The sequence below is a fragment of the Harpia harpyja genome, chromosome 1, assembly GCF_026419915.1.
Source record: "Harpia harpyja isolate bHarHar1 chromosome 1, bHarHar1 primary haplotype, whole genome shotgun sequence".
NCBI lineage: Eukaryota > Metazoa > Chordata > Aves > Accipitriformes > Accipitridae > Harpia > Harpia harpyja.
This window is the reverse complement of record NC_068940.1, coordinates 87,438,439-87,462,793: the sequence shown is the minus strand read 5'-3', so window position 1 is coordinate 87,462,793 and position 24,355 is coordinate 87,438,439. Positions and strand designations below refer to the sequence as shown.

Here is a 24,355-nt window from a genome sequence, read left to right as displayed (position 1 = left end):
GCATACATCCCTGAGCATTGGTATAAATAAAATCTGGTTTCAAATTGGTATCTGTCTTCTTGTTTTGGTTTTTAATTTTACACTGTCCATTTGATCTGATTATGTGTCAGGGAATCCACAGACAACAGCATTACCATGAATGCCTTAAATACAGGAAAAGCTATGGCTGCTTTTTACAGAGAATCCAAGTGGCAAGAAGCCCTTAGCAGAGGAGTGGACTTGAGAAAAATTGACTGAAGCATTTGTGAAGCAGCCTCTACTACAGCAGGTTGTGCAGGACCATGTCCAGTTGGATTTTGAATATATCCACAGATGGAGACACAACAACCTCTGTGGACAACCTGTGCTTGTGTTTGACCACCCTCACAGTAAAAAAAAATTGTTTTCTTGTGTTCAGATGAAATTTCCTGTTTTTTTTAATTTGTGCCCATTGCCTACTGTCTTGTCAGCGGGCACTTATGAGAAGAGTCTGACTCCCTCATCTTCATTCCCTCCCATGCACTGGAAATGATGCACTGGAAAATTGAGTGACTTCCTTAAGTCACTCAATGGCTTAAATAATGACAGAAATTACTTAACAGCAGAGCCATTAGGGTACAATAATTTTCACAACTTATTTCACTGCATATGAAAGAGGTACATTATCACCATATAGGGGAATGACATTTAAAAATCCATGGCTTTGTGATTGATCATATTCCTCGCCTTAACCTCCTTTCACCTTTAATCAAGACAATGTTATGTTACTCTATCATTTATATTTAGCACTTTAATATTAATTACAGGGGGGTTTTTTATAAGCTCCTTTACAGTACTTCAAGCATACCAGAAACGAGCATTTAAGAATATTATACATTTCTTAGCTTATCCTAAAATAAAACATGTGATCCATATACAGTCATAATGAAAACTTGTATCTCAACAGATGTGAATGCCATAAAGTCCAAACATAGAGTCACGTGAATTTTATCCTTTTGGAGTAAGACCTTGTTTATATGTCATTTTTAGGGATACCAGGTTACATTTATGATAAAGATGGAGATTCTGCTACAGCCTTTGGCAGAGATAAAAATAAAATCCCTCTCAAAATTAGCATACCAGCATTAGCATAGCATAGTCAAACTAAATATTCCAAACTCCTACTCAGCATTTAGTGTCACAATGACACTAAAAATCAACTTTCAAGAGTACACACTCATTCTGACCAAAACTAAATCAAAACAAGAAATACAGTGGGTTTTAACCATAAAATACAACTTCAGCATAAACAACCCCAATAACCAAACAAAGATTCACACAGAAGTTGCAACTTAGAAGTTTCATTTTTACCATTCTTTAAATATAATATAAATATTTAAATATATAATTAAAATATAATATAAAATGTCTATTTAATCAGAACAATGTATTGAAGAACATATTGGAAAATATGTTCTCAATTCTGAGGGTTGAGCTGCAATTTAACAAAAAAACATGTTAGAAACCACTTTGAACAAAGAAAAAGAGAGGATATTCAAAATATTATCTTGCCCATTTCTAATTTTGTCATCAAAATTACAGGGTTGCCAAAATCTGAGTTTGAGTCTATCAGGACTGAATTTGGAGAAGGATGTTTCCAAGAACAGTATTCAAACCTCCCTCTAGGGAGTTGCAGCATAAAGCAAAACAATGTCTCCTAATGAACAGCTTAAGATACGTTTAAAGCTGACATTTCAGATAAAATGATAAATTCTCATTACATCTTATTTCATTGCATATGTTGTTTGTGTGGGACTGCATGTAAAAATATATAGCTTTTTGACTGATTTTATTCCTCAGTTGTGCTTTGATCTGTATTGGATGATGGTTGATTACATATAGCATGGAATAATATATATAATTTTTTTCCCAATAGTCTAACTCACAACATTCCATGAAAATCCAAACAGACAGAAAAATCTCTTCTGAGCAGAAAAAACATGAGTAAATATGGCAAATTTTTTTTCTCACCTCTTTTTTCTAACAACCTCTCAAGAAGCCTATAAGGGAAAAAATTAACATACTGTTGAATACACTCCAAATAAATTAGGACAAAATCATAATTAAAAAAAATAAAATATCAGTTGTACTTTGCTCACGGTGTTACTCTGAAGTTATCTTTGATAAGCTACAACATTAAATGGATCAGTAGCCACAGCAAGCCAAAAATCAGCTGATTTCCATGTATGAAAATGGAAAACAGTGAAATATCTGATACACAAATGTCAATTTGTCACACAACGGGAATGAGAGGAATTGTAGGGAGATGAAACGTTTTTGATAAGTACTAAGCTTATTTCTGAATATGCTATATGAAAAGTTTGAAGTGACCTAAGATATCCAAAGGCAAAAGAAAACATTTCATTTTAATTTAAGAAAACTGTTGACCAGAAAGGAATTGCACTTAATGAAAAAGCCATAAATGTTCTTTTTTGACCTGACCTTCTTCCAAATCTTTGGTTTAGCCACTAAACTGAACAATTCATTGTTTGCTCAGTTCTACACATAATGTTACATCATGGAAAATATCCATACAGATATGGAGTGTTGGTCTACAGGCACAACATGAGTGATAAAGGAATGGCATAGAGCTATAAAAATTGGGGGTGGGGGGTGTTTGGTTTTTTTAGTGAGAACAGAAGCTCCAACAATATTTATTAATTTCCTGCACTCCTGCACATTTCTTGGGCAAGTTACTTTTGTTTTTCATTATGCTTTGCTCTCTCTTCTCCTACAATTGTTCAGTCCATAAACTTGTGGGGTTTGAAGACTATACAGATATGCTGCAAGTCAAAAGACCACAATCCATTCCTTTCCCACAAAAAGAGAATATAGGCAACAAAAAACCCCACCCCAAAACAAAACAAAATAATGTAGAATACAAAACACAGAAACACAAAGAAGAATTTCCTAGCTTATGATAACAACCAAGCTTTAGATCAGCATAGAAATAACTAAATTAACAAGAATCAGTGGAGCAATTAAACTGTTGATTTTCTCCTGGATCAAAGTTGACAGGCCACAGCACATATTCTTGTAAACCACCTTTTTTTCTCTTACAGTAAATAATTGGGGATTAGAGTCTCATAAATCTAAAAAAAAAAAAATAATAAAACAACTATTATGGCACAGCAAAAAGCTAATGTTTTATCATACCCATTTGTCCTGGTTTCAGCTGGGATAGAGTTAACTGTCTTCCTAGTAGCTGGTACAGTGCTGTGTTTTGAGTTCAGTATGTGAAGAATGTTGATAACACTGATGTTTTCAGTTGTTGCTCAGTAGTGTTTAGACTAATGTCAAGGATTTTTCAGCTTCTCATGCCCAGCCAGTGAGAAAGCTGGAGGGGCACAAGAAGTTGGCACAGGACACAGCCAGGGCACCTGACCCAAACTGGCCAACGGTGTATTCCATAACCCCAGCCAGCAACTAAACACCACGCAGCCGCTCACTCACTCCCCCCCACCATTTATTTGTTTTCCCCTTGGAGCTGCAGCATTTACTGAAAACCAGGACACCACAAGAAATTAGCACAGGACATATTTTAGATGAAGTAGTAACTATTGACTACGTTATGCAAATCCCTATGCCAAATGAAATGGCAGTACTTGAAAAGGAAAAAGCATACACAGGATATCACTTTTCAATTAAGTACAATTTGGATTGATGCAGCAAAGAGCCATAAAATCTTCTAAGTAGTTTTTAAGAGACCAATAGAACTGGCTTGGCTTTTGGATCACTAAACCCTACAAAAGAAGCATGTTTATGATGGTTGCCATAGAACTTGCATTTACATACACTTGCTTTCATTTCTACATATTTCGTTCTGCACAATGTAATTCTCAGAATGCCAGCAAAGATAAGCCCTTCCCTAGTAAGAATACGTGTATATTTGTATATACATAGAAAACAACCAAGACACAGATGCACATCATGCATACCACAAATAAATTGTGACTCTACTGTGGATGCATCACAAGCTATATATTTATATCCATCTCCAGTACATGTTATGTATGGAAGACTAGCTCATATGGTACTCACAGAATTTATAGACATGACAAGATTCATTTGGAGATAGCTGATAAATACAACATTATTAACCCAGCAGACACTTTGTTTCAGTTACCAGGAAAAGATTGGCTATGAAAGAACTGATGAAGATGGCCTACTTTCCTTTAGGTTTGCTACTAGAGGACAGCACTGGGCCAGTGACTATTTCTCTGACTCTAAAAGTACAAGAGCTTTCTTTGACCAATGCTTTGTAAGACGAAAATATTCCTGTGGTATCCAGCACATTGAAAATCATCGAAAGAACCAGACAGGCCAAATATCAGCTCTAAAAGATGTAGATCTTGATTGTCTGAAACAAAGTAGATAGCTTCAAAAAATTTTTTAGGCTGATAGATACCAGTAACTTTCATAGATTGGGTATCAGGTTGATGCATTGAATGTTCTCCTATTTAAAATATTTATCATGAAAGAACTGATTGATCACACAGCCAAAAAGAAGAGATGCTCTTGCCGTGTTGTATTACAACACTTAAGACTCACATAGGTTGTCAGAGGTTATGTTTGGCCAGTGCTTTGTGCTTGCGAAAGGCATAGGGTGAATCCCAAGTTATTACGGTTGCTAAAGGCTGCAGTGAACAAGACCTTGAACTGTTTTGAAAAGCAACGTGTAACTCAAGGTCAAGTACACTGAGCTGCTGTTTACCAAGAGTCTCATCTCTGCTCTCCGAGAGGAATGCACGCACTCACTCAACAATACTCTACAACCATGTCAACAGTATGAAATGAAATATGCAACATATATTCAAGGGAAATGAGACTTTTTTCCCCCTATTTGTCTTTTTAGAAATTAAGGTTCTTTCTGAGTAGAAATGTTTTCAAATTACAGTTGAAAATTCACCTCTTTCTATTATTTTTTGTTTAAATTGTGTTGTATAGTGAGAGTACTTATATCACTTCCCTCCCCTCTTCCACAATACTTGAGATACAGGAATAATCAAAGATTAAAAAATTAAAAATGTTTTGTTGAAAATATTATTCAGTGAAGGAACTTTACTTTCCAAGTTTCACCCTTTGTTTAAATCAAATGTATAAAATGTAAGTTCCTAGAAAGTTTCATTAGAACTGGAACTCAACTGTACTCAGTATTCTGAAGTTCAGAAATTATGAAACACAATTTGCATCAAGCTTTTCATTTGCTTACCCCAATTGTTCAGTACCCTTTTCTACCTGACTTTTTTTATAGAACATTAAAACCCTATTAGCAAACTCATCAATAATGTTTCTGTCCATGGATGACCTTGGCAATCTTTTGCAGGGAAAACTAGATGAAAAGTTTCTACTTGTGCAAGCTAGATATAATTTCAAATAAGGTTCTTTTTGTAATTCAAAAACCATAGGGAATTCTCCTCACAGAATGTGTCACTTAAAAGGCCAGATTTAATTCACAGATATGCATTGGCTCTGACATAAACAGCAGATCTAACAAATTATATTGACTCTTAGGAGAGAATTTCACCTGTAGATGCAAAAGTCTGCCAATGGACTTCCTAAAGATGCTCAAAGCAAGTAGTATTATGGTGCCCAAGGCCACCACATAAACTGGAAGAATAAAAAATTCATCCATAGGTTCTGGAAATGTACCACCGGCTCTGGCTCAAGCAATACTAAAGATAAGAGAGAAATTCTCTTCAATTTCTAGTGCTGATATTATGGAGTATATAAACCCACACCAGACAAGGACAGAAGTTTTTATATTTGATTAAGACTGAAAGGCCAGCCTTGGCGTAGAGTGTATCAGCAGGATAAGGAGCTCATGCTCACAGTATCCTCATGTAGGGAGCTCCCATATTTTGCTTAATACTAAAGAAGACACTAGGGAGAAGCACTGAGTACTGAGCAATGAGTGAGATCTGGTGTTCTAGGCTTTATCTTTTTGGAGCCTGCAAGTGGTAAAAGAAAGGGAGAAGAGGAGATAAGGTAAAAAATCAAGTAATGCTTTTGCAGAAAATTCTATTTCCCAGTAATTATGAACCTGTTTAACTAGAGATAAATATTTCCTGAAGCAATTTGACAGGTGGTCTCTACTGCTTGGTCCTTTTTCCCCTCCCTGTCTCCCCTCCACCCTGTTTCCAGTGTAGAGCTATATTACACCCTAGAAAGTTCAGCTGAACAGATTATTTTTAGAGCTTTTTAATGATATTTACCCTACAAAATTACTGTCAAGCCGTTGTTTCCACTGTGATGCAGAATCAATCCAAACCACTCAATCACAGCACTCTCTCCCCTTATCACAGATTTCTTAGAAGCATCTCATGTGAATATTTTGTTTTTATACATGGACTTGTCCTAATGTGGTCCACAGGGGTTGTTGTGACAGACCAATGGAGTACAGCACACAGGTACAAGTCACAATTATCTGCAACAAGGAGACACTTCCTCAGCTGAATGCTCTCCCTGGCTCTGCAGAATCATCATTAGATGTGAAATTCATCTTGGGTGTCATATTGCATGGAGGTGTATGATAGGTTACAGAAGATCAACTGTTACATGCAGTTTATTTGTACTGGAAGGGTGCCTACCTTCTACAGTAATTTCATATGAAAATGAACTCAGGCCAAGGCAGTGTTCATTATTCTAGTACCACCTTTATAGACAATGATTGTGAGGTTACAAAAAAAAATTAAAATCTGGCCATCTCTATCCTGTATGTTTTACTAGCCATGAAAAGTCTTCTCTTGTGGCCCATTTGAAATATATGGAGTTAAGAAATTTACCATCGGATATGAAGAGTAAGTAATATGTAAAGTGAATGTCAAAATGACGAGATTTTTGTTTTATACTGAAAAGCTGCTTTTGCAGCGACCTACTACCAAACCAAAGTATCTCTGAAGTCAGCAACTTTTCTTCAAAAGTTTCACATGAGCTCTCATGCATTTTTTACATAATCTCAAACAGAAATAGCAATCCTGGAGTATTACAGGTGTGTAAATGACTTCTGTACAGTGTAATAAAAACTAGAGAATACTGTGATTTTCAAGCTGGTGCCATATTTCTCTTCTCTCTGTTCTTTTAACCTTTTCAAAGAAGGTTGTCAAATCCAATATTATTCATTCCCTGAAGCCAGGCTATATAATATTTGCTTTTTCGGTAAAAATGAATTTATATTTTTTCATACGTTTCTAGAAAGTCTTAATACGGAATGCCGTTTAAGCAATCACCTTGTACATAACATGACTTATGAGGAATTCAGGTCTTTCCTCAGCGTAACTCTGGCAGCCCTGGCAAACTGGGTTGAGGGAGCATGTATTTCCTCCGCATCTCTCCCGAGCACGCTGCCCCACTGAGTCCATTGTACGAGGGCATTCAGGACATCCTGTGGAAGGCAGCTGTGGGTGACTTTCACATATCCAGAAGGGAGATCATTTCTTGCCTAGAACTAATTTGTGTGTCATCTGTACCCTCTGCTGAGTGTAATGAGATCTGAGTTCAGTAAGATTTTCACTCAAAAACGATAAAGCACATTCACGTTAATGTATGTTGCTGTAACTCAAATTAGGTTACCAAATGGTTGGTTACTGTAACCAAAAAATTACTAGACTTCTCAAAATGAGCTTTCTTCCTCTACAGTAGAAGCAGATTCAAAAGATATCAGCAATTTGTAAATTGATAGCTCACCATGAAATCAAGGAATAATTTCCTTCTAAAGACTTAATCCAAACATTAGACTAACAAATAAGAATTTTACCATTAATTTCAGCACATTTACTGGGAAGTTTTAGCCAGGTGATGCAATTCCAGAGTCCCATGTCAGAACACCCTGGCATTGACCTATTTATAAAAACAGGTGAAAAACATCATAAAATAGTAAAATATTTTGAAGAGGAAAAAAAAAGATCAAAAAACCCAGGTAACTGGACATACATTCTGGCTGAATATAAATATATATCTTGAGTGACTAAATCAGCTCTGGCAGCTTTCTCTGCCTGAATTCCCTTCCCTCTCACTTCAGGGCCAGGTTTGTACTGAATATTTCTGTTATAAGAGTTTGAACTTTTCTCAAGTGTCTGAGCAGAAAGAACTAAATTCTCCACTAAATGTAAAGCTTTGCATGATACATAGCTGAGGATTCAAAGAAACTGGCTTATTTTAAAAGTAAAAAAGTTGGCCTACGCACCCAAACACTAGGATGTTTTAGTTGTTTTCTCTCTGATCTGCAAAGCTAGGATGGAATTCTTATGAGAAAGGATTTCTCTGCTGAGACTTTCAAAGCTTCTTGTTGATGGGAGCATGGAAGCAAAGTCATTCAAAGGATTGCAGTACCTTCACCTGTGGTCTTTGCCATAAACAGTAGGTGAGGAGGAAGACAAATATATGAGGAGAAAGGGAAAGAAAAAGTTTACCACCAGGCAAAGCAAGCTTGATTATATTTTAAAGAAAATTTCTGTTCAGCTCAATTTGGTAAATCAATTTCCTATTAATAGGAGTACTTGGGCATTTTGATTTGCTTTCTTTTAAAAAATAAATATAATTTTAATGACACTTCAAGTATGACTGAATGTGTATCCTATTTACCTTAAATCTGAGAAGAAAAGCTTGTGAAGTCTGATCCCAAACAGGTAACCCACAGAGATCACTGGAGCTGTAATGGCTCTTTCTTCTTCCTGTACTTTTATCACACTGAATTGCGAGAAAAAATACATACATCAACTAAATAATCAACTATTCTAGAAATTTCTGTTTAATTTGAATTTAGAGTTATGACTCACTTATTTTCACTCATCTATCACTGTTGTTTTTTCAGGTGTTGCCCTGGGATGCCAAAATCAGTATGTATGATATGGCTGGATAAGGTATATGTCCATGCTTATATTCTGTGTTTTCTATCTCGAGTACAGGATTCCTTTTCTTTGAAATTAGAGAGGTATAAAATTCAGACTACTGGCAAGAGCATGTCTGATGAGTTGCGCTCTTGATTCACTATTATATGACAGCGAGCCATCAGCTGGAAAAGCAAATCAATAGTGCTTGAAGTGCTCTTTAAGGTTACCAGACCACAGCTTATTTCTGACAGGATTTTTAGAAGATGTTATCATGAAGATAAGTGTCAGAAGTCTCAAAAATAAAATTATCATTAGGGATTATTCTGTACAATACTCATAGGTATTTTACCTTTTTATTAAGGCAAAATTGCAAGCATTTTTTTCTAGCCTGCAAATAACCTCATGCATGGTCAAAGCTAATTATTAAAAAGTTCAAGAGATGACCACTCTAAACTCCATTCAGGTCACATAGGATAGTCTGTCACTAAAGTTGTATAAAGAATTATTGTACAAGAAGGTGAAAAAAAAATTCAAATGTAATTAATCAGTAAATTAATTAACTTAATATTAAGAACAATCTTTGTCTGTGATGTGACTCCACTATTTTTCACATCTTTCAATTAAACCTGCAAAATAAAAAGATACCAGATTTGGAATTTAAATTTTTTTTGCTATCAAAACATAACTTACCCTCTCACAACTAACTGATAAGACTCTTTTATACCCTCTTTTTTTCTATCTCTGACAATATTTCCAAGACCTCTCACATTTCCAATAAATCCACAGTTGCTTCTTGACCTTCACTTTCACAGAAATTAGTGAGACCTGAGGGAAACGAACCTTGCAGGATAGCTCCCCAGAAGCTCAGATCATAATAAATAAAGTTATCTGTAGTATTCTACTGATACAGAAGCTTTTAACTAATTAATTTTTAAAAGGAAATAGTGAAAAGATTCTCTTTTGTCCATTGAAAATCCTCATATAATGAGCTATGTAAATCACAGCTATGTAAGTGAAGAGTGAAGAAGTCTGCAGAGCTAATTCACCTCCATGCAGATTCCCTCATGATGTGTACAGCTTCTTTCTGTAACACACGGTATGAAAGCAAGCTGAAGGAAAACCCATATACAATAAAATAAGTCTTTTGATTTATTAAACTCTGCTATAACCACTGAATATTACCATACTGCATAAAAGCAGTTTTAATATTCATGTCAAAAATCCTCACACAGAGTGCCTCTCTCTTCCCTCTTCACTCTCTCCCCTTGAGTGCATTATTTCTGCAGAGAGGCAATTATTTTATTGTGTTGACTGTAAACCGTGATCTAGGAATACCATTCAGCAGCTTCCAAAAGGACAGTCTGTGAGGTGGCGGCTATCCCAAAATATCTGAAAGCTCCAGAATTGCTCTAAAATTCGTCTCCACCACTACATGCCATCTGCTGGGAATCCGCTAAACATTCAATTATTTCCCATGCAATTTAAGGCTTTCTCATTTCCATTCCTTTCTGTTTATTTCAAACCTGTTATTCAAGTTTTAATTATTTTCAATTATCTTATAGTTTTTTCTGTGCACGGTCTATTCCTCTGCTTATGTAATTACCATGGCCAGAATATCCATGATATTATATAAGATTTTAGTTTAACCTTGTAAGTCCCAGTAGAAAATGCAGATGTAGTCTTCAGTTCCCCTAGAGGACCCTGGTCATGTGTCTAGCTCAGCAATTCTACAGCTACAAACACAGTACATGAATAAGTGTTGTAAATCAAGTCATTTTGTTGAGAAGAAACCCCTGACCCCTTCTGGTTTGTATGCTACTCTTCTCCTTGAGTTTGGCCACAGTAAGATTGTGTTTGCTGTCTTTTAACTTTGTTACAACAGACACAATAAAACTGTGAACCCTGTGCTGCAAAAAAACAATTTAGACATGACATGCTTTCTCTATCCTGAATGCCCCAGGCTTGGGTCAGATGGGAAATGTTGTTTTTGAAAATCTGGCAAAATGTATTTTGTTTGTTTGTTCTGCAAAGGTAAAGAATCAATAGCAACAAGAATGAAAAAGGTCAGACCAGGCTCCTTCATGTCATCGTGCCAAGAGGAAGGTCAGCATACCAAAAGTCTTGAGAAAATTAAGCAAGCGGATCTCAACTTGTGGAGTAGAAGGCAAAAAAATCATACATGGAGCTGATGTGAAAGGCGCTAAAGACAATGCAATGATTCCTTCTTCACTTAGGTTTGAGCTTAAATATCATTGTAGAGAAAGGAAAATCATTGGTGGGGGTGTGTTTCTTTGTTTTGTTTTTTTTACAGACAAGCATTTGCACACATACACATACATACAGTTAAAAAGCACATATATGATAGGCCTCTGATCCTGCTGAAAAGCAAAGACATAAGCTTAAACACATTCCCAAGGATTACATACACCTAAACTTTAATGAAAACCCTGCAGTGCCTAGCATACACTATCGGAGATGCTGCAAGTGAACGTTTTTGATTGTATAAAGACTGTACCTTATTACAGTGCAAAAACATCCACCATGCAAGTGACAGCTCTATAAAGGATTAGCATCTTGGGTTTCCAACTTTTCTAATTCAATCTTTAAAAAATTTGTATTGTATATTGAGCTTCAACTGTGTATTTCAATCTTCTATGAGAAAAGCCTCCTCTTAATCATCCATTTTCATAAACAATAATTTTCTGCAAAATACACAGAAATATTACTATGCTGAAGCTGTAAGTATGTGAAAGTAGTCAGAGTACATGATGCAACTGCTTTCCCGACAGAGGCTCTTGCTGAAGCAGTGCTGTAAAGCAAATAGTTGCTATATAGTAATAAACGCAAGTTACTTTCCGAACCGTTTCACTGCAAAGGTATTTTAATGCAAGACTAGTTATAAAACACTATTAACATTCAGATTTGTAGGGTCATAGACTAAAACTAAATTTCAGCAGTCTTAACATTTTAAGGGATTTAAGATCCTTCATACGACAGCTTTCCAACTCCCTATTGACACAATTTCCTTCCTTGCAATGACAACTCTCTGAAATATTTCCAGTTATGTTTATATAATGTCTATTTTCAGGTTATTATAAAATATGTGGATTTAAGAGAAAGCAGAAATACTTTTATGTTATATGAAGATGTGCTGATATCATCTTTATGAACTTAACAGGGAGTTTTCTTCCTCCTTAAAAAAAAAATCCTGCTATTTTTATTTGCTGAATGTCGTCATGAATCTGACTGTGAAATGAAGTGTCTAAATTGTTGTACGCCCAAAATGGGATAGAATCCCAGAAATGTGTTTTAACTAGACCCCACTGTATGAATTAATACATCTGAGCACAACCTGGCAACAAATTGCAAGAGAGATCAACATCCTCTTTGTTATTCAAGATGATAGGTGAATGTTGACCTCTCATCTCCTACCAGGGCATCCTTATCCATCTATCCTTGTCCTTTGGAGAATAATCACACACATAGCAATAGGGACAATGAAACAATTAGAAAAAGCACAAGTGAATCACTAGGATTCATGTGTCTGGAAGAGCTTTTAAGGTTACATCTGCCTTAGAGTTTTATTAAAGTGCAGTTCTGAAGTAGGTCCCAAGTTGTATCCGGTCTCCATTCTTTGATTTACACCACAGAGCAATTTCTGAATGCAAACCCTGCATTTTTCAGATTAAACTAGTCAAAAGATGCTCTCCAGAAGTGCACTTTCCATGCTCCAGCTGATAATGGGTATCCAGACCATGGCAGGAGATTAAAGCTTGCCCAAACAATTTCCCCAAAATTCACACAGTGTTGATATGTGGCATCAGTAATGATCATCTTACTCAACAACTCCACTTATATTGTGTCACAGTGTTTCCTACCAGGGATAAAGACCACATCTTTTCTTGATGGAAGCCACAATCCACCCAGTTTCTTACTACTTTTTTTTTTTTAAAGGTAAACTCTGTTCCTATTTTAGCCTATGTCCACAAAGAGATGAATTAAATAGAATGCATACCCTGTGAAGGAGTCAAAGGTTTTCTTTACTTTGCTGGCCTTAACACTTGAACTGAACTGGGAAAAGGAATAGTGACAGTGGTTCATTTGTAGTCTCAACTCATTTTTACGGCAAGAGACTTTACAATAAAACAGGGACACCACAGGCTTCACCTGATATAATCTGACATAATTTATATAAAATGACTACACAAAACATCAGAGCCTCAGTAACTTACCAATGAATTAAAGAAGGAAAGTTTTTACTCAAAACCAAACAAATTAAGGAAACAAAACCTCAAGCATTTCTTGAATTTATCTGCAATAATTTGGTGTGAGAACGCTGCACTAATACAAGACTTTCTCTATGAGCAGAAAATGGTATTGGAGTCATAAGAGTGAAACAATATATTCATAACTGATTTTATGAACAGTGACATTATGATTAAAACAGTAAAACCGTGATGTATTTAAAAACAAGCAAGAAAATCCTACATCTCCTTTAGCATTCCTCTAGAAACTTCCCTCTTGAACTTACTTGTGGTACAGTTGTTGAACTCTATGTCATCTATTGCTGCTCCGCCTCCTAGGTCTCTGGTACGAATGCCTTCAAAGATAACTTCAAAATTCCTCAGTTTCCCCAAATGTAACTTGACTTTCTTCCACTCATCACCATGATTTCCCGATTCACTCCATATTTTCAAAATCCCATCATCAGTCTGAAGTTTGAATAAAATATATATAGTAAGATACATGTAAGTACAGATTATCAAATGCCAGTTTTGGATAAAAAAAAAAAACCAACCCTCCCAAAACCCCAAAAAACAAATGGAGAGAAGACTAGAAGACACCCCTTCAGTTTTGTCAATAAATGGTAAACATGTGCTTTGCTATGATAATAAGAAAAGTAGTTAAATGAGATGAATGTCATACAAATCACATAAACATCAATAGTAGATGGAGTCTTGGTACAGAAATTACTATGTGTATGATTGAACTCCAAAACAGTCCATTTTGGTAGAGTTGTATTTAACTTTATATAATCCTGAGATTCATTCTTTGTGTTTAGAATATATTACTGGATGCAAAGTTAGTCTACCATTTTAAAATTAGGGTATCAGATAGGTAGAATCTTTAAACAGTTGTGACAATGGTAATACAAGGGAGGAAAAACTAACAAATATAAGATAATCATATGTTTAGTATAGTTTATTTGAAGGTAAATAAGAGTATTCTGACTTTCAAATATGCTAATATATTTTAAAGCTTTTCTTTAAATGTCCAATCATATCACCTAACTGGCAAGTCAGCAGCAAACAGCATGCTTCATTTTTTAATGCAGATGCACCAGTTTCAATTGCTATGAATGGATGATACATATATATGATGGTGCTGAAAGTAAATATTTACAGAAGCTTTGTATGTGTCCAAATTTATTTTTCTTTATGACTGTGTGACTAATCATCCAAACTGTAAATGAGAAATTTTTTGCTAGTCTTTTCTTATCAAAACCCATTAGTACTCCATCTAGGGTTAATAAAAACACTGTGCGATGCACCAAACAGCTAAATGTAATGCATAACAAAGGTTCTAAGAAAGTAGTACATGAGCAAGCAAAATCTAAGGAAAATAGAGACAACTGTAAAAATAGGCAGGGAAGCAAACTAATTACATTTCTTTATACATGATGAACCTGTTAGATCAGATTTATGTTAATAAGATTGTGTTATGCACATTTATGATGAGAAAATGAATCTTGGTGCTTTAGATATTATACTCTGAATAGGAAAGTGCAGACAAGCATGCACAAAAATATTATATCAGTTGTTTCTGAATCAGGAACCTCACAGAATTGTTGAATCTTTTAGAAGGAGGTCTTCAGACCTACCAAAACATACAGATACTGAAGTGTGGCTTGATGATGGTGTTCTGGAAAATCATCATTAACTGTAAAGGAGTTAGTTGAAAACTAACTTCACTTAAATTGCTAAATAGGAAAGAAAATACAGTGAAGGCTCTCCATAACTGCATGTAAAGTCATAGATACTCAGCTGAACAACTCTATTGCTGCACACCACTAATGGTGTTGGACCGGTGGTGAAGCAGCCCTTTATAAGTCACGATGACTGAGCACACAAGCACCTACAGAGGCAAGTTTAGGCATTGTTTCTTCAGTTATGTCTCATTGGTTTAAAGCCAATGACACAGTCCGTTAAAGAGAAAATAATATAATAGGGCCTTTCTGGTGCTTTGCACCTCTAATTCCACAGTTGATGACAATGGAATGGTTATGATTGTTATGATTTTCTCAATGTATTTCTCCCAGTGAGACTCCTGACTCTATCTGCCATCACAACAGAGATACATTCATTTCATAGAATCATAGAAAATCTGGAGTTGGAAGGGACCCAAAAGCATTACCGAGTCCAACTCCCTGCTCCTTGAAGGACTACCTAAAACTAAACCATATGACTAAGAGTATCATCCAGATGCTCCTTCAACTCTGACAGGTTTGGTGCCATGACCACTTCCCTGGGGAGCCTGTTCCAGTGACTGACCACCCTTCCAGTGAAGGAACCCCTTTCAGGCCTATAATCAATGCAGTTAAGGGGGACTGGAATCAAAATGAGTGTGATACTCTTTCTAAAACTTCCACTTACATTTCAACCTGGAAACACAGCGTAGAGACTCTACGTTAACACTGAGCTCAAAAAGAGTAGATACGGTAATTGAAGGTGATTTTAACAGTGGTAAAACAGTTTGGCAAACCTATCTTAACTTTACTCATATTATTCCTGTTCATCAAATATGTAGTCAACAATTTAACTTAATTATTTCAGTCACTCAACAATATCTATTCCATTGATTGTGATATTTTTTAATAACCTCCAATGGAGTATTACATATTATTGGGGTAACTTGGTTAGTCTGCAAACATCTTCCATCCATCCATTATGTGAATAAAATGGATTGTTATGATGAGTTACATTTGGCTTAAAGGTCTCCAACATGGAATACAAAAACAAAACTCAGAACAGAAGCACTTTTTGACATTTAATCCATTTGTTGTATCTGGAAGCTTTTCTATCTGCCCTTAAGAACTCTTTGGAATAGAAAAATTTCCCAAACATTATTTATAAGAAATCACTGATTAATTTTACAAAAGTAGATCAGTGCTGTGTATTAGTGGTGAATTTAGAAGACTTAAAGTGAAGTGGACAATAATAATACTAAATGATACGGGAATTCTTTCATGCACTTAAGTGAGAGAGAAAAAATCAAAACTTGTATCTATCCCAACGTTAAGCCCCAACTCTATAAAAAAATTACATGTGTTTAAGTTTGGATATATGGAAATCAGTGGAACTTCTTAAAATATATGGAGATAAATATTTATATAAAATCTGGAAATGTTAAATGTAGCACAGTTAACCAGAATATGAACCTCAGGTCTGCTGTTAGTCTGATTTTGATTGATTTCACATTACATTTTATTACATGACATTCTCTTCAGACTTATGTTTATCACATTGATTTTTGAGTAAAGGATGCTGCAAGTAACAAGTAATACTGATCACATGTCTCTTTAGAAACATCCACATGAAAATGTTGTAGCAATCAATTTGTACATGGCATCATAGCCATAAAGAATCAAATCCTTATGCAGTTACAGGAGCTGGAACATTTTTTTTCCACAGGAGACACTGAAATCGTTTTTGTTAGGAAGATTATTTTTTTTCAGATAGAAACTTTACAACAGAAATGGCAATCTCCTTGCACTCCACTAATTCTTGAATATGAGTACACAAATAAAATGCAGAAGAGAGAGACATTTCTTTTCCTGTCTGGGTTCAACAGTAGCAGTTCCTGTACAACCACAGCACTTCATAAAGTGTGAAAGGCTGATTTTTCACTTGCTCAGCTACAACTGTACATAACAAAATGAAAAGCAACCTCATCCCCTGCATAACTGCATGAAGGCTGTTTTAATCCAGAGTGAAAAGTCCCTTCAAAAACAGAAACCCTGCACATTGTCTGCATGAAAAAGCCAAGGGAGAGGTGGGAAAGGGAGACAGAAGCAGGAAGGTTGGCTCTCCTCCTCTCCCCAGGCCCAGACAGTGGAGCTGGCTTGGCTAAGGGGTGTAAGCTATACACTTCTTCTGGATACATATTTGGCATGAGAAGATCATTGCTTGTAAGCTTTGCAGATTCCATTTCATGAATTATTGTTTTGTTTTCTGCATTCTCCAGCCATTTAATCTGTCTGGTGCTTTGGCATTTCTTTCATATCTTTGGAATGTGTTTGCTTCTAAACCAAACACAAATATGGCCTGAGGGGGAAAAAAAATCAGTCTGTGCTTTGACCTGTCCATTGCATCCAGAAATCTTTTGATCTTTTTCACTCTCATATAAATATATTTATGTAAAAGAGATATATGACAATCAGAATAAATCTGCTTCAGTGTAGAGGAGGCTGGAGGCCACAGTTCCACCTTTCTTTCTGTTTTTATGAGGCTATTCTTCTACTGATACATACTCATACTGAGTGTATAAATTGCTCTTCAACCTGGACTGGTGGCAAAAGGCCTGGTCAAACTCTATGCTCCAACAGACTGATAAAAGATGGTTAAGGTCCATGGCTTTGGTGGATAGTATCAGGGCTGCCTCCGTGAGCGTGGGTTGATTATGCTGGCTGTTGGTCAGGGTGGAAATCCCATTTTCCAGTTACCCTGCAGGAGTCTAGCTACATGTGGTCCTTTATGAAAAGAAAAAAAAAAAAAAAAATGAAGCCTCTTCTGCATTGTAAGCATCATATCCCAGGCTCCATGTATCCTTTGCTACTCTTACTTGCATGTAATCCCAGTGTCTCTTTTCCTCACACTAACATTTTTGTATCAAAGCCACATTATTATCTTCTTTATATCTCATTACATTTGCCTTGGCCTTCCTTCCAGTTCAGATTTGTTCATCTCAGATACTACCTTACATTCCTAAAACCATGTCATCATCCAGTTTCCCATTTGCATCCTCTTATTGTCTGCATTTCTACTCCAGCTAAGCAGAGTGATAAACAAGATTCTTGCATCACTTAAACCACCAGCCTGGTATCCTCAGCCAAAGAGGGTATTCCAAAGTAACATGAAAAAATAGCATCTAGAAACCAGTGTACATGAAAGGAAAAACCCTTATCTTTCCAAACAAAAGGCTAAATCGCAGTTCTGAACTATGAGACGATTACAATTTTTGTCTATACATATGTGCAAGTCTTTGAAAGAGGAAAGAAGAGAGGATCTCAGATCTCTCTGACACAGAATGCACAAGCAAAATATCTTTGCCCTAAAAACTTGGTCAAATCTATTTTTTTAGCAAGATATCTCATTTGACAGCAAAATGCTAACAATGACACATCACTGCTAACACATGACAACCACCAGATTTTTTTCTGTTCAGACTACAATCTCATACTATCTCTTCAGTATCTTTCTGCAGATGTCTCCCTCAGTTGAGGAGAAACGTGGATGAAGTAACTTAATCTTTCTTCCTTTTGTTTCCTTTTATGACTTGTGAACAGCCCCACAATCTGCATGCCACTCAAGCCTGTAATTTTAACAGTGCTAAAATCCTTTTAAATTCTTATGCAGTCTATATTTTGTAAACTCTTTCTGCATAACATCTCAAAGAACATCGTAAATTAAAATTCAGAAGTTCTTATCATCTCATACATTTACGCTCGGCTCATTCTTTTGACTATTTTGCCTCTTTGCAAACTGATTTCAGCTTCTTTAGCTGACTTCTATCTATAATACCAAAATAATCAATTTTAAAGTGTATTTTATACCATAGTCTCAGCTTTATCTTTTGTTCACTATCAAGAAGCTCCTTCCGATGCTGGTCTAACTCATGATACAGGAATCCATTGCCCATTTATTACCTATTAAAATGTAAAAATCCATGTTTGCTCCTGAGCCCCATCCCTCTTCTGGGAAAAGGACTCTGTAAATATTTCTCCTTCCTTTGAAAGTGAAGTCTAGAAAAAAATCTTGCCAACAGTTAAGATGTGGATGCACTTCTGTGACTCTCAGCCATGACCAACAGTGTTTCATATCTTCTTTGAAAACGCAGTGAATCACTGTGCCCTTTCAAAAGTCCATCTTTGTATGTGTATCACCTATCAATATTTCAATTACAATACCTCACACTTAATTAGCACTTAAATAATGAGTATTTCAGGAGGCAGCAGTACAGCAGTGAGGTATCAATAAAAACTCCAAGTATTAAAGTAATTCTTGTTCTTGGGATCTCAGATGTTTTCTTTATGCAAATACATAGGGAACCAATAGAACTTCCTAGAAGGAAAAGAGGTGCAGAACATCATCACAATACCAGGCAGAAGTTTCACTATGCAAACACAATCATAGCAGCCAGCGTAGTCCAAATGTTTCCATGGATCAAAAATGAAACATCTATGCTGCCCAGTTATACCTCCTGACAGATAAAAAGTTATTTTGGTATCAAACAAGCTAAATGGGTAACATATATCTCTACCTATAGCAGAAAAGACAGAATTTTAGTCTGTTTTATCAATAGTGTCCTCATCATAGGTCCAGATTGCAATATGCTTATTTGTTCCATCCCAGAACAGTGGGAATGGAGAGTCTCAGCAGTCTCAATAGCCTTGACGAACACCTAATCTTGTTGCAGACAAAAACTGCTAAAGAGGATTATTTGTTGGTCATACCCATAAGCTACAGGACAAGTGGACAATGGGCTACAATAGAAGAACACCTGCTAATTCATCATGTGTCTTTCTACTTCTTTCTTCATGTCATGTGGTCCACTATTTATTAGTGCAGACTACTGCTGGGCAACACCTCTGGAAAGTTCCTCAGAACATAACTTTTACAACCTATTTTGTAATTCTGTACTTTATAATCCCCTAAACTCAACCTGAGATATTCTGAAAGTCCAATGTTATTGACAGATCAGATAACAAAATTTTATTTCTTCCCCAAAACATGAACCAAGACCACTAAAAACAGATGTGAAAGAGGGTGTTTTCATTTAAGGCTTTGAAAAGTTATTATTAATTGCATGTCACTGCCCTCTACGGGTTGAACATAGTTAAAGGTCAAGCTGAGGTGATGAGCCATCATTAAGGAAAACCTGACAGTAAAAGGCATGTTTTTCCATTGACTTGTAGCAGTTGGTCCTGGTCTTTCACTGTCCCATCATGCTGAGCGATAAATACTCTCAGAAAATGACAGAATTACTTCTAAGAAGACCGTAACCTGTTTAGATCTGTAGCCATAGATATACCTAGCCATACTGGAAAATTCCTATTCATATTGAGAGGATTTTTCTTCTACTTTCTGATAGTCTGAGGGGAATTATTTCTCAATGATTTCATTACATTGCAATTCAGAATCTTCTTCATGCTTGTCTTCATCTGAAGAATGATCTAAAGTGTTTATAACTTCTCTTCTGAGAACTTCAGGGGGAAACTGTATCTTACTGGGCTCAATACCCTCATTAATTCACCTGAGGATACTAAGAATAAAGGAGAGGGAAGGATCTCTTTCTGTCTTAGAATTCCTTTTATTTTGTGGCTGAGCTTAATATTTTTCCTATGCGGCACAGACCACCATTATTCTCAAAGCTACATGTCTAACACAACCAGAACAATATTAGGAACTGAATCCAAAGCATGCAAGAGGAATATGTATTTTCTGTTACAAGATGTTGCAAAGAAACTTCTTAGGAATACACTCTGTGTCAGAAGAATACACTAAATATGCAATTATTCCAGATGCAATTATAAAGATTCTGCTATTAGACAATCTGCCTTGTTACGACTGCAGTGAAACAGCAATGAAATCCAGATTTTGTTCCTGATCTTCACCTCTCCTTCTATTCATGTTTCGAGCTGGGTTCAAAACATTTCCCTGGTTCATTTGCATCTGATATTTATTTCAGCAGAGCCACAGGAAATGAAGCTGAGCTTACCAAATTCATGGAGGCAATAAAAACATTTGCTAAATATTCCCGGATTCTTCAAACCAAATATACTTGAGGGCCTTTTAATCAGACACAGAATATTTTCAAATGATTCATCAAAAAACATTAACTGTTTATTATTAATACCATAAAAAGATTTTCAAGATTCACTGCATCAAAAGGCTTCTCTTTCTGCAGCACCCTTCAGACTTTTGAGAGAAGTCAAACTCTTTTTACATACTTTTCAAAACTGTTAGGAAAAAACTGTTCTCTGCTTTCAGGTTCCTTTGAAAACAGTATCTCCCTGGCAAGCTGTTACCATCCAGAATTTTTAAAACAGGATATGTGTTATGCAAAGCACAGAAACATAGTACAGAACAAGCATAATGTGACTTTAGCTGTCACTGCTCATTTCTCTAGGTTTTGATGCATGGTAATCCCTCTGTTTTACAAGAGTATTTTAGGAGGGCAGTTTACTTTTCAGGCTATTTCTTCTTATTCAGAATCAAGTGCATTTCCAAGCGTAGTTAACTAATAAACCTGGTTTTAATGAAGTTTTACTTTCCTTGATGTAGCACCGTCATTAAAGCCTTTTGATGGCTGACCAAGTACTTAAAAGATGAAGTATCCCATGATGAGGTACGGTCCTTCCCTGCTTCCCCTTTTACTCAACAAGGAATGGAATGCAGTCCTCCAGTTTTACAGGTACACTGAAGAAATAGGAGGTGGAAAGAAGAAAAATCACAGCTTTGCCTCATTTGCTCATATTGTAAAGACCTTTTCTATGAAGCTGTATTTCTCCATATCACAGAACAGTGAATATCTTTGCTGATATTTCTAGTATCATCTATCTACTTATTTAGGTTTCATTGCTTGAGAGTGAGTCTTATTTTCAGAAGGTTCTGAATGCCTTCCTTATAGATTTGGGCTGTTGCTACCTCAACACTTCTGTACACAGAACATTTGCTTATTTTTAAAGATCTTGGTTCCTAGGATTAAGTCTTTCATACATAGCTTGAAAAAAAAAAAAGTACATTAAAATGCAATAAAACTGAAGACTGATGCTGTATAGCAGAGTCTCTTATCTTAAAAGAAAAAGATGTGATTATTGTGTCTTCTTCACCTAAAGTCATTGTCAGAGCACATGACAGATTCTATCTTTTTTCATTTCTCACTGATTTTCTCTTAAAACTTAACTTCTTAAAAGAATATTGCTTGGATTATTTGAAAACAGTAACTTAACCCTACAGAGTTTGACCTTATATTTAATTCAAGCAAAAAACCCTCTACATCAGCTAAATCCACATACAGTATCAGATTATTAAAATTATTGAAATGAGTCAAAGAATGAATGGAAATCAAGATTTGTTCACCCAAGATTTGAATTCTAAGTTCACTTTTTCTTTCCTTTCCTCTTTCTTCTTTTCTTTTTTTCCTTTTTTCTTCTTTTCTCTCTCCTGTCTTTTCTTCATGGTGACATGAAGAAAAATGAGAGCAGACAATAAGGTCATGAAGATCTGAGTTATGAATGAGCATGTGTGCCCTCTGGCACACTGTCAATCATCAGGCTGATAACAATTCAATACAAACAGTTCAGCGGCACTTTATAACAGCACTAGTTACAATAACTCATCTCAGCTATGACAGGCTACTTTATTTTAGAGAAAGACACATACTTTGTATGTTAAGTGTAAGGTTGGTAAGTGTATGCAAACAAACCAAATAAAACATTTATACATGTTGTTAATCATGTAGGAAAATCCGGGCGCAGCAGTAGTTATTTACTACTCTGCCCTTAGTTACTGCTTTGAAAATTTGTCTGTCTTATTAGATAACACACAGAGACTTGCGGTTAAGATTACAATCACATATAGAAAACTACTGCTAATTATCTGAACGTTGAAGCTCTGCATTAAACATAGAATTCCAAAATTATTAAGTCCACCTAGAATAGCTCTGAGAGAGACAAATAGAAAAAATTTCAATGTAGGGAGAGATATTAAACTTGAAATTTACACTTTCCATCACTAAACTGAGGGATGCTGAGGGATGCATGCTACGGGATTCAGAAATATTCAGCAAATGGAGGTAGCAAAAAAAGCAGAAGAAAAAACAATAACAACAAAAAAGCAGATAACAGAACTGCAACGATCTACAGAGTAATGGTCCCAAAAGATAGGAAAATGTTAGTGATGACTATGCAACAGGGTGAGTTTTACTTTAGGGATATGCTGCTGAAAGTGATGAGCTTACTCATGTTCCAGTGACTTCAATGAAGATTCATGATTCTCAGCACTGAAGAGAATACATTAGAAATAAGTTTCTCTCTAATTTTTCAGAGTTATATTTTGACAGGAATGAGAAACACTATTTCATATTTCTCTGCCTTCTATAAAAAAACTTGAAAAAGAAACATCAAGCTGATCAAATGGTATCTTTAAGAAATTATTTGACCCAGGCAAAATGTATACTGCCTAAGTACATTAGTATGCATGAAAAATTGGCCTCGCTTTTAAGGATAACTTACAAAATCACATAATTGCATTTTCACAGTGCATTACAGAAAGAAAGAAAACAGCAAGATGAAACACTGATATTTCAGCCTTCAAGCCTTTTATTAGACAGTCTGCATGTATTAGTCTCAGCAGGTTTTCATAATAAGAGTTAATGACAAAGCCCATCCATCCATCCTTTTCATTTCCTCCTTTGTGCAAAGCATTAAGATGATTTTCACTCTCTGAAATATCTTTTCCCCAATTTTCATTTCCAAAATTAACATCACTGTAATAAATGAATATGCATTTCAGCAAGGAACATGCATGCTAATAAACAAATTTGATAAAGTTAGGCACCTGATGAAATTCGTCTTTTAAAATGCACCAGTTTTGGAATTCTGGAATCTCATAGTGAATTCCTTCAGAACATCAGAAGGCATTAGCAGCTCACCCTGTCACAAGTGCCAGCACTTGCAATATTTCTAGGAGCTAAATAGTAAGTCTCTTGGTTCTTAATTGCTGTAAGTGCTGAGTTCAGAAAAACCAGTTTCAAAAACACTTTGATAAAAAGTGACTAGTAGTTCATCTGGAGACAGAATTTTGTTTCAAGCAGATAGGCATTTCAAGGAATGACAATTAAGTTGCTCATTAGCAAAGATGAATTTATATTTTAAAACCCCTTATTTTGGAAAAGAAATCTATATTGGGAAGGCAAAATTAATTTATTGATTTTCTTTGAATTATTCTGTGAGTATCACCTTCTTAAAACTTTGATTTATCTTGTCACAACTATTAAATCTACTAGATTTCATTATAGCCAGCTTTCATTTACTACCAAGCAAACTCTTTTGTTTCTTGTTTGCTTCTTTCTATATTCCCATGATACTGTTTCCATCAAATATATTTTTATGTGCTTAGGCTCTTAAAATACATCTTCATTCTGTATGTTATCCTTACCAATTAGAACAGAGAAATAAAACACCAATTAGAACAGAGAATAAAACAACTCCTCTTTGTAAAAGA

The 24,355-nt window shown here is 35.6% G+C and overlaps 1 protein-coding gene across 1 annotated transcript in view; it reads right to left on the bottom strand.

Moving 5' to 3' along the window:
• Positions 1 to 24,355, bottom strand: part of MALRD1 (MAM and LDL receptor class A domain containing 1) — a 296,040-nt gene that overhangs the window by 103,509 nt on the left and 168,176 nt on the right. Inside the window, exon 28 of the mRNA XM_052803955.1 lies at positions 13,381 to 13,561. Coding sequence (XP_052659915.1) covers positions 13,381 to 13,561 — 181 coding nt within the window. The remainder of the gene's footprint in view (positions 1 to 13,380; positions 13,562 to 24,355) is intronic.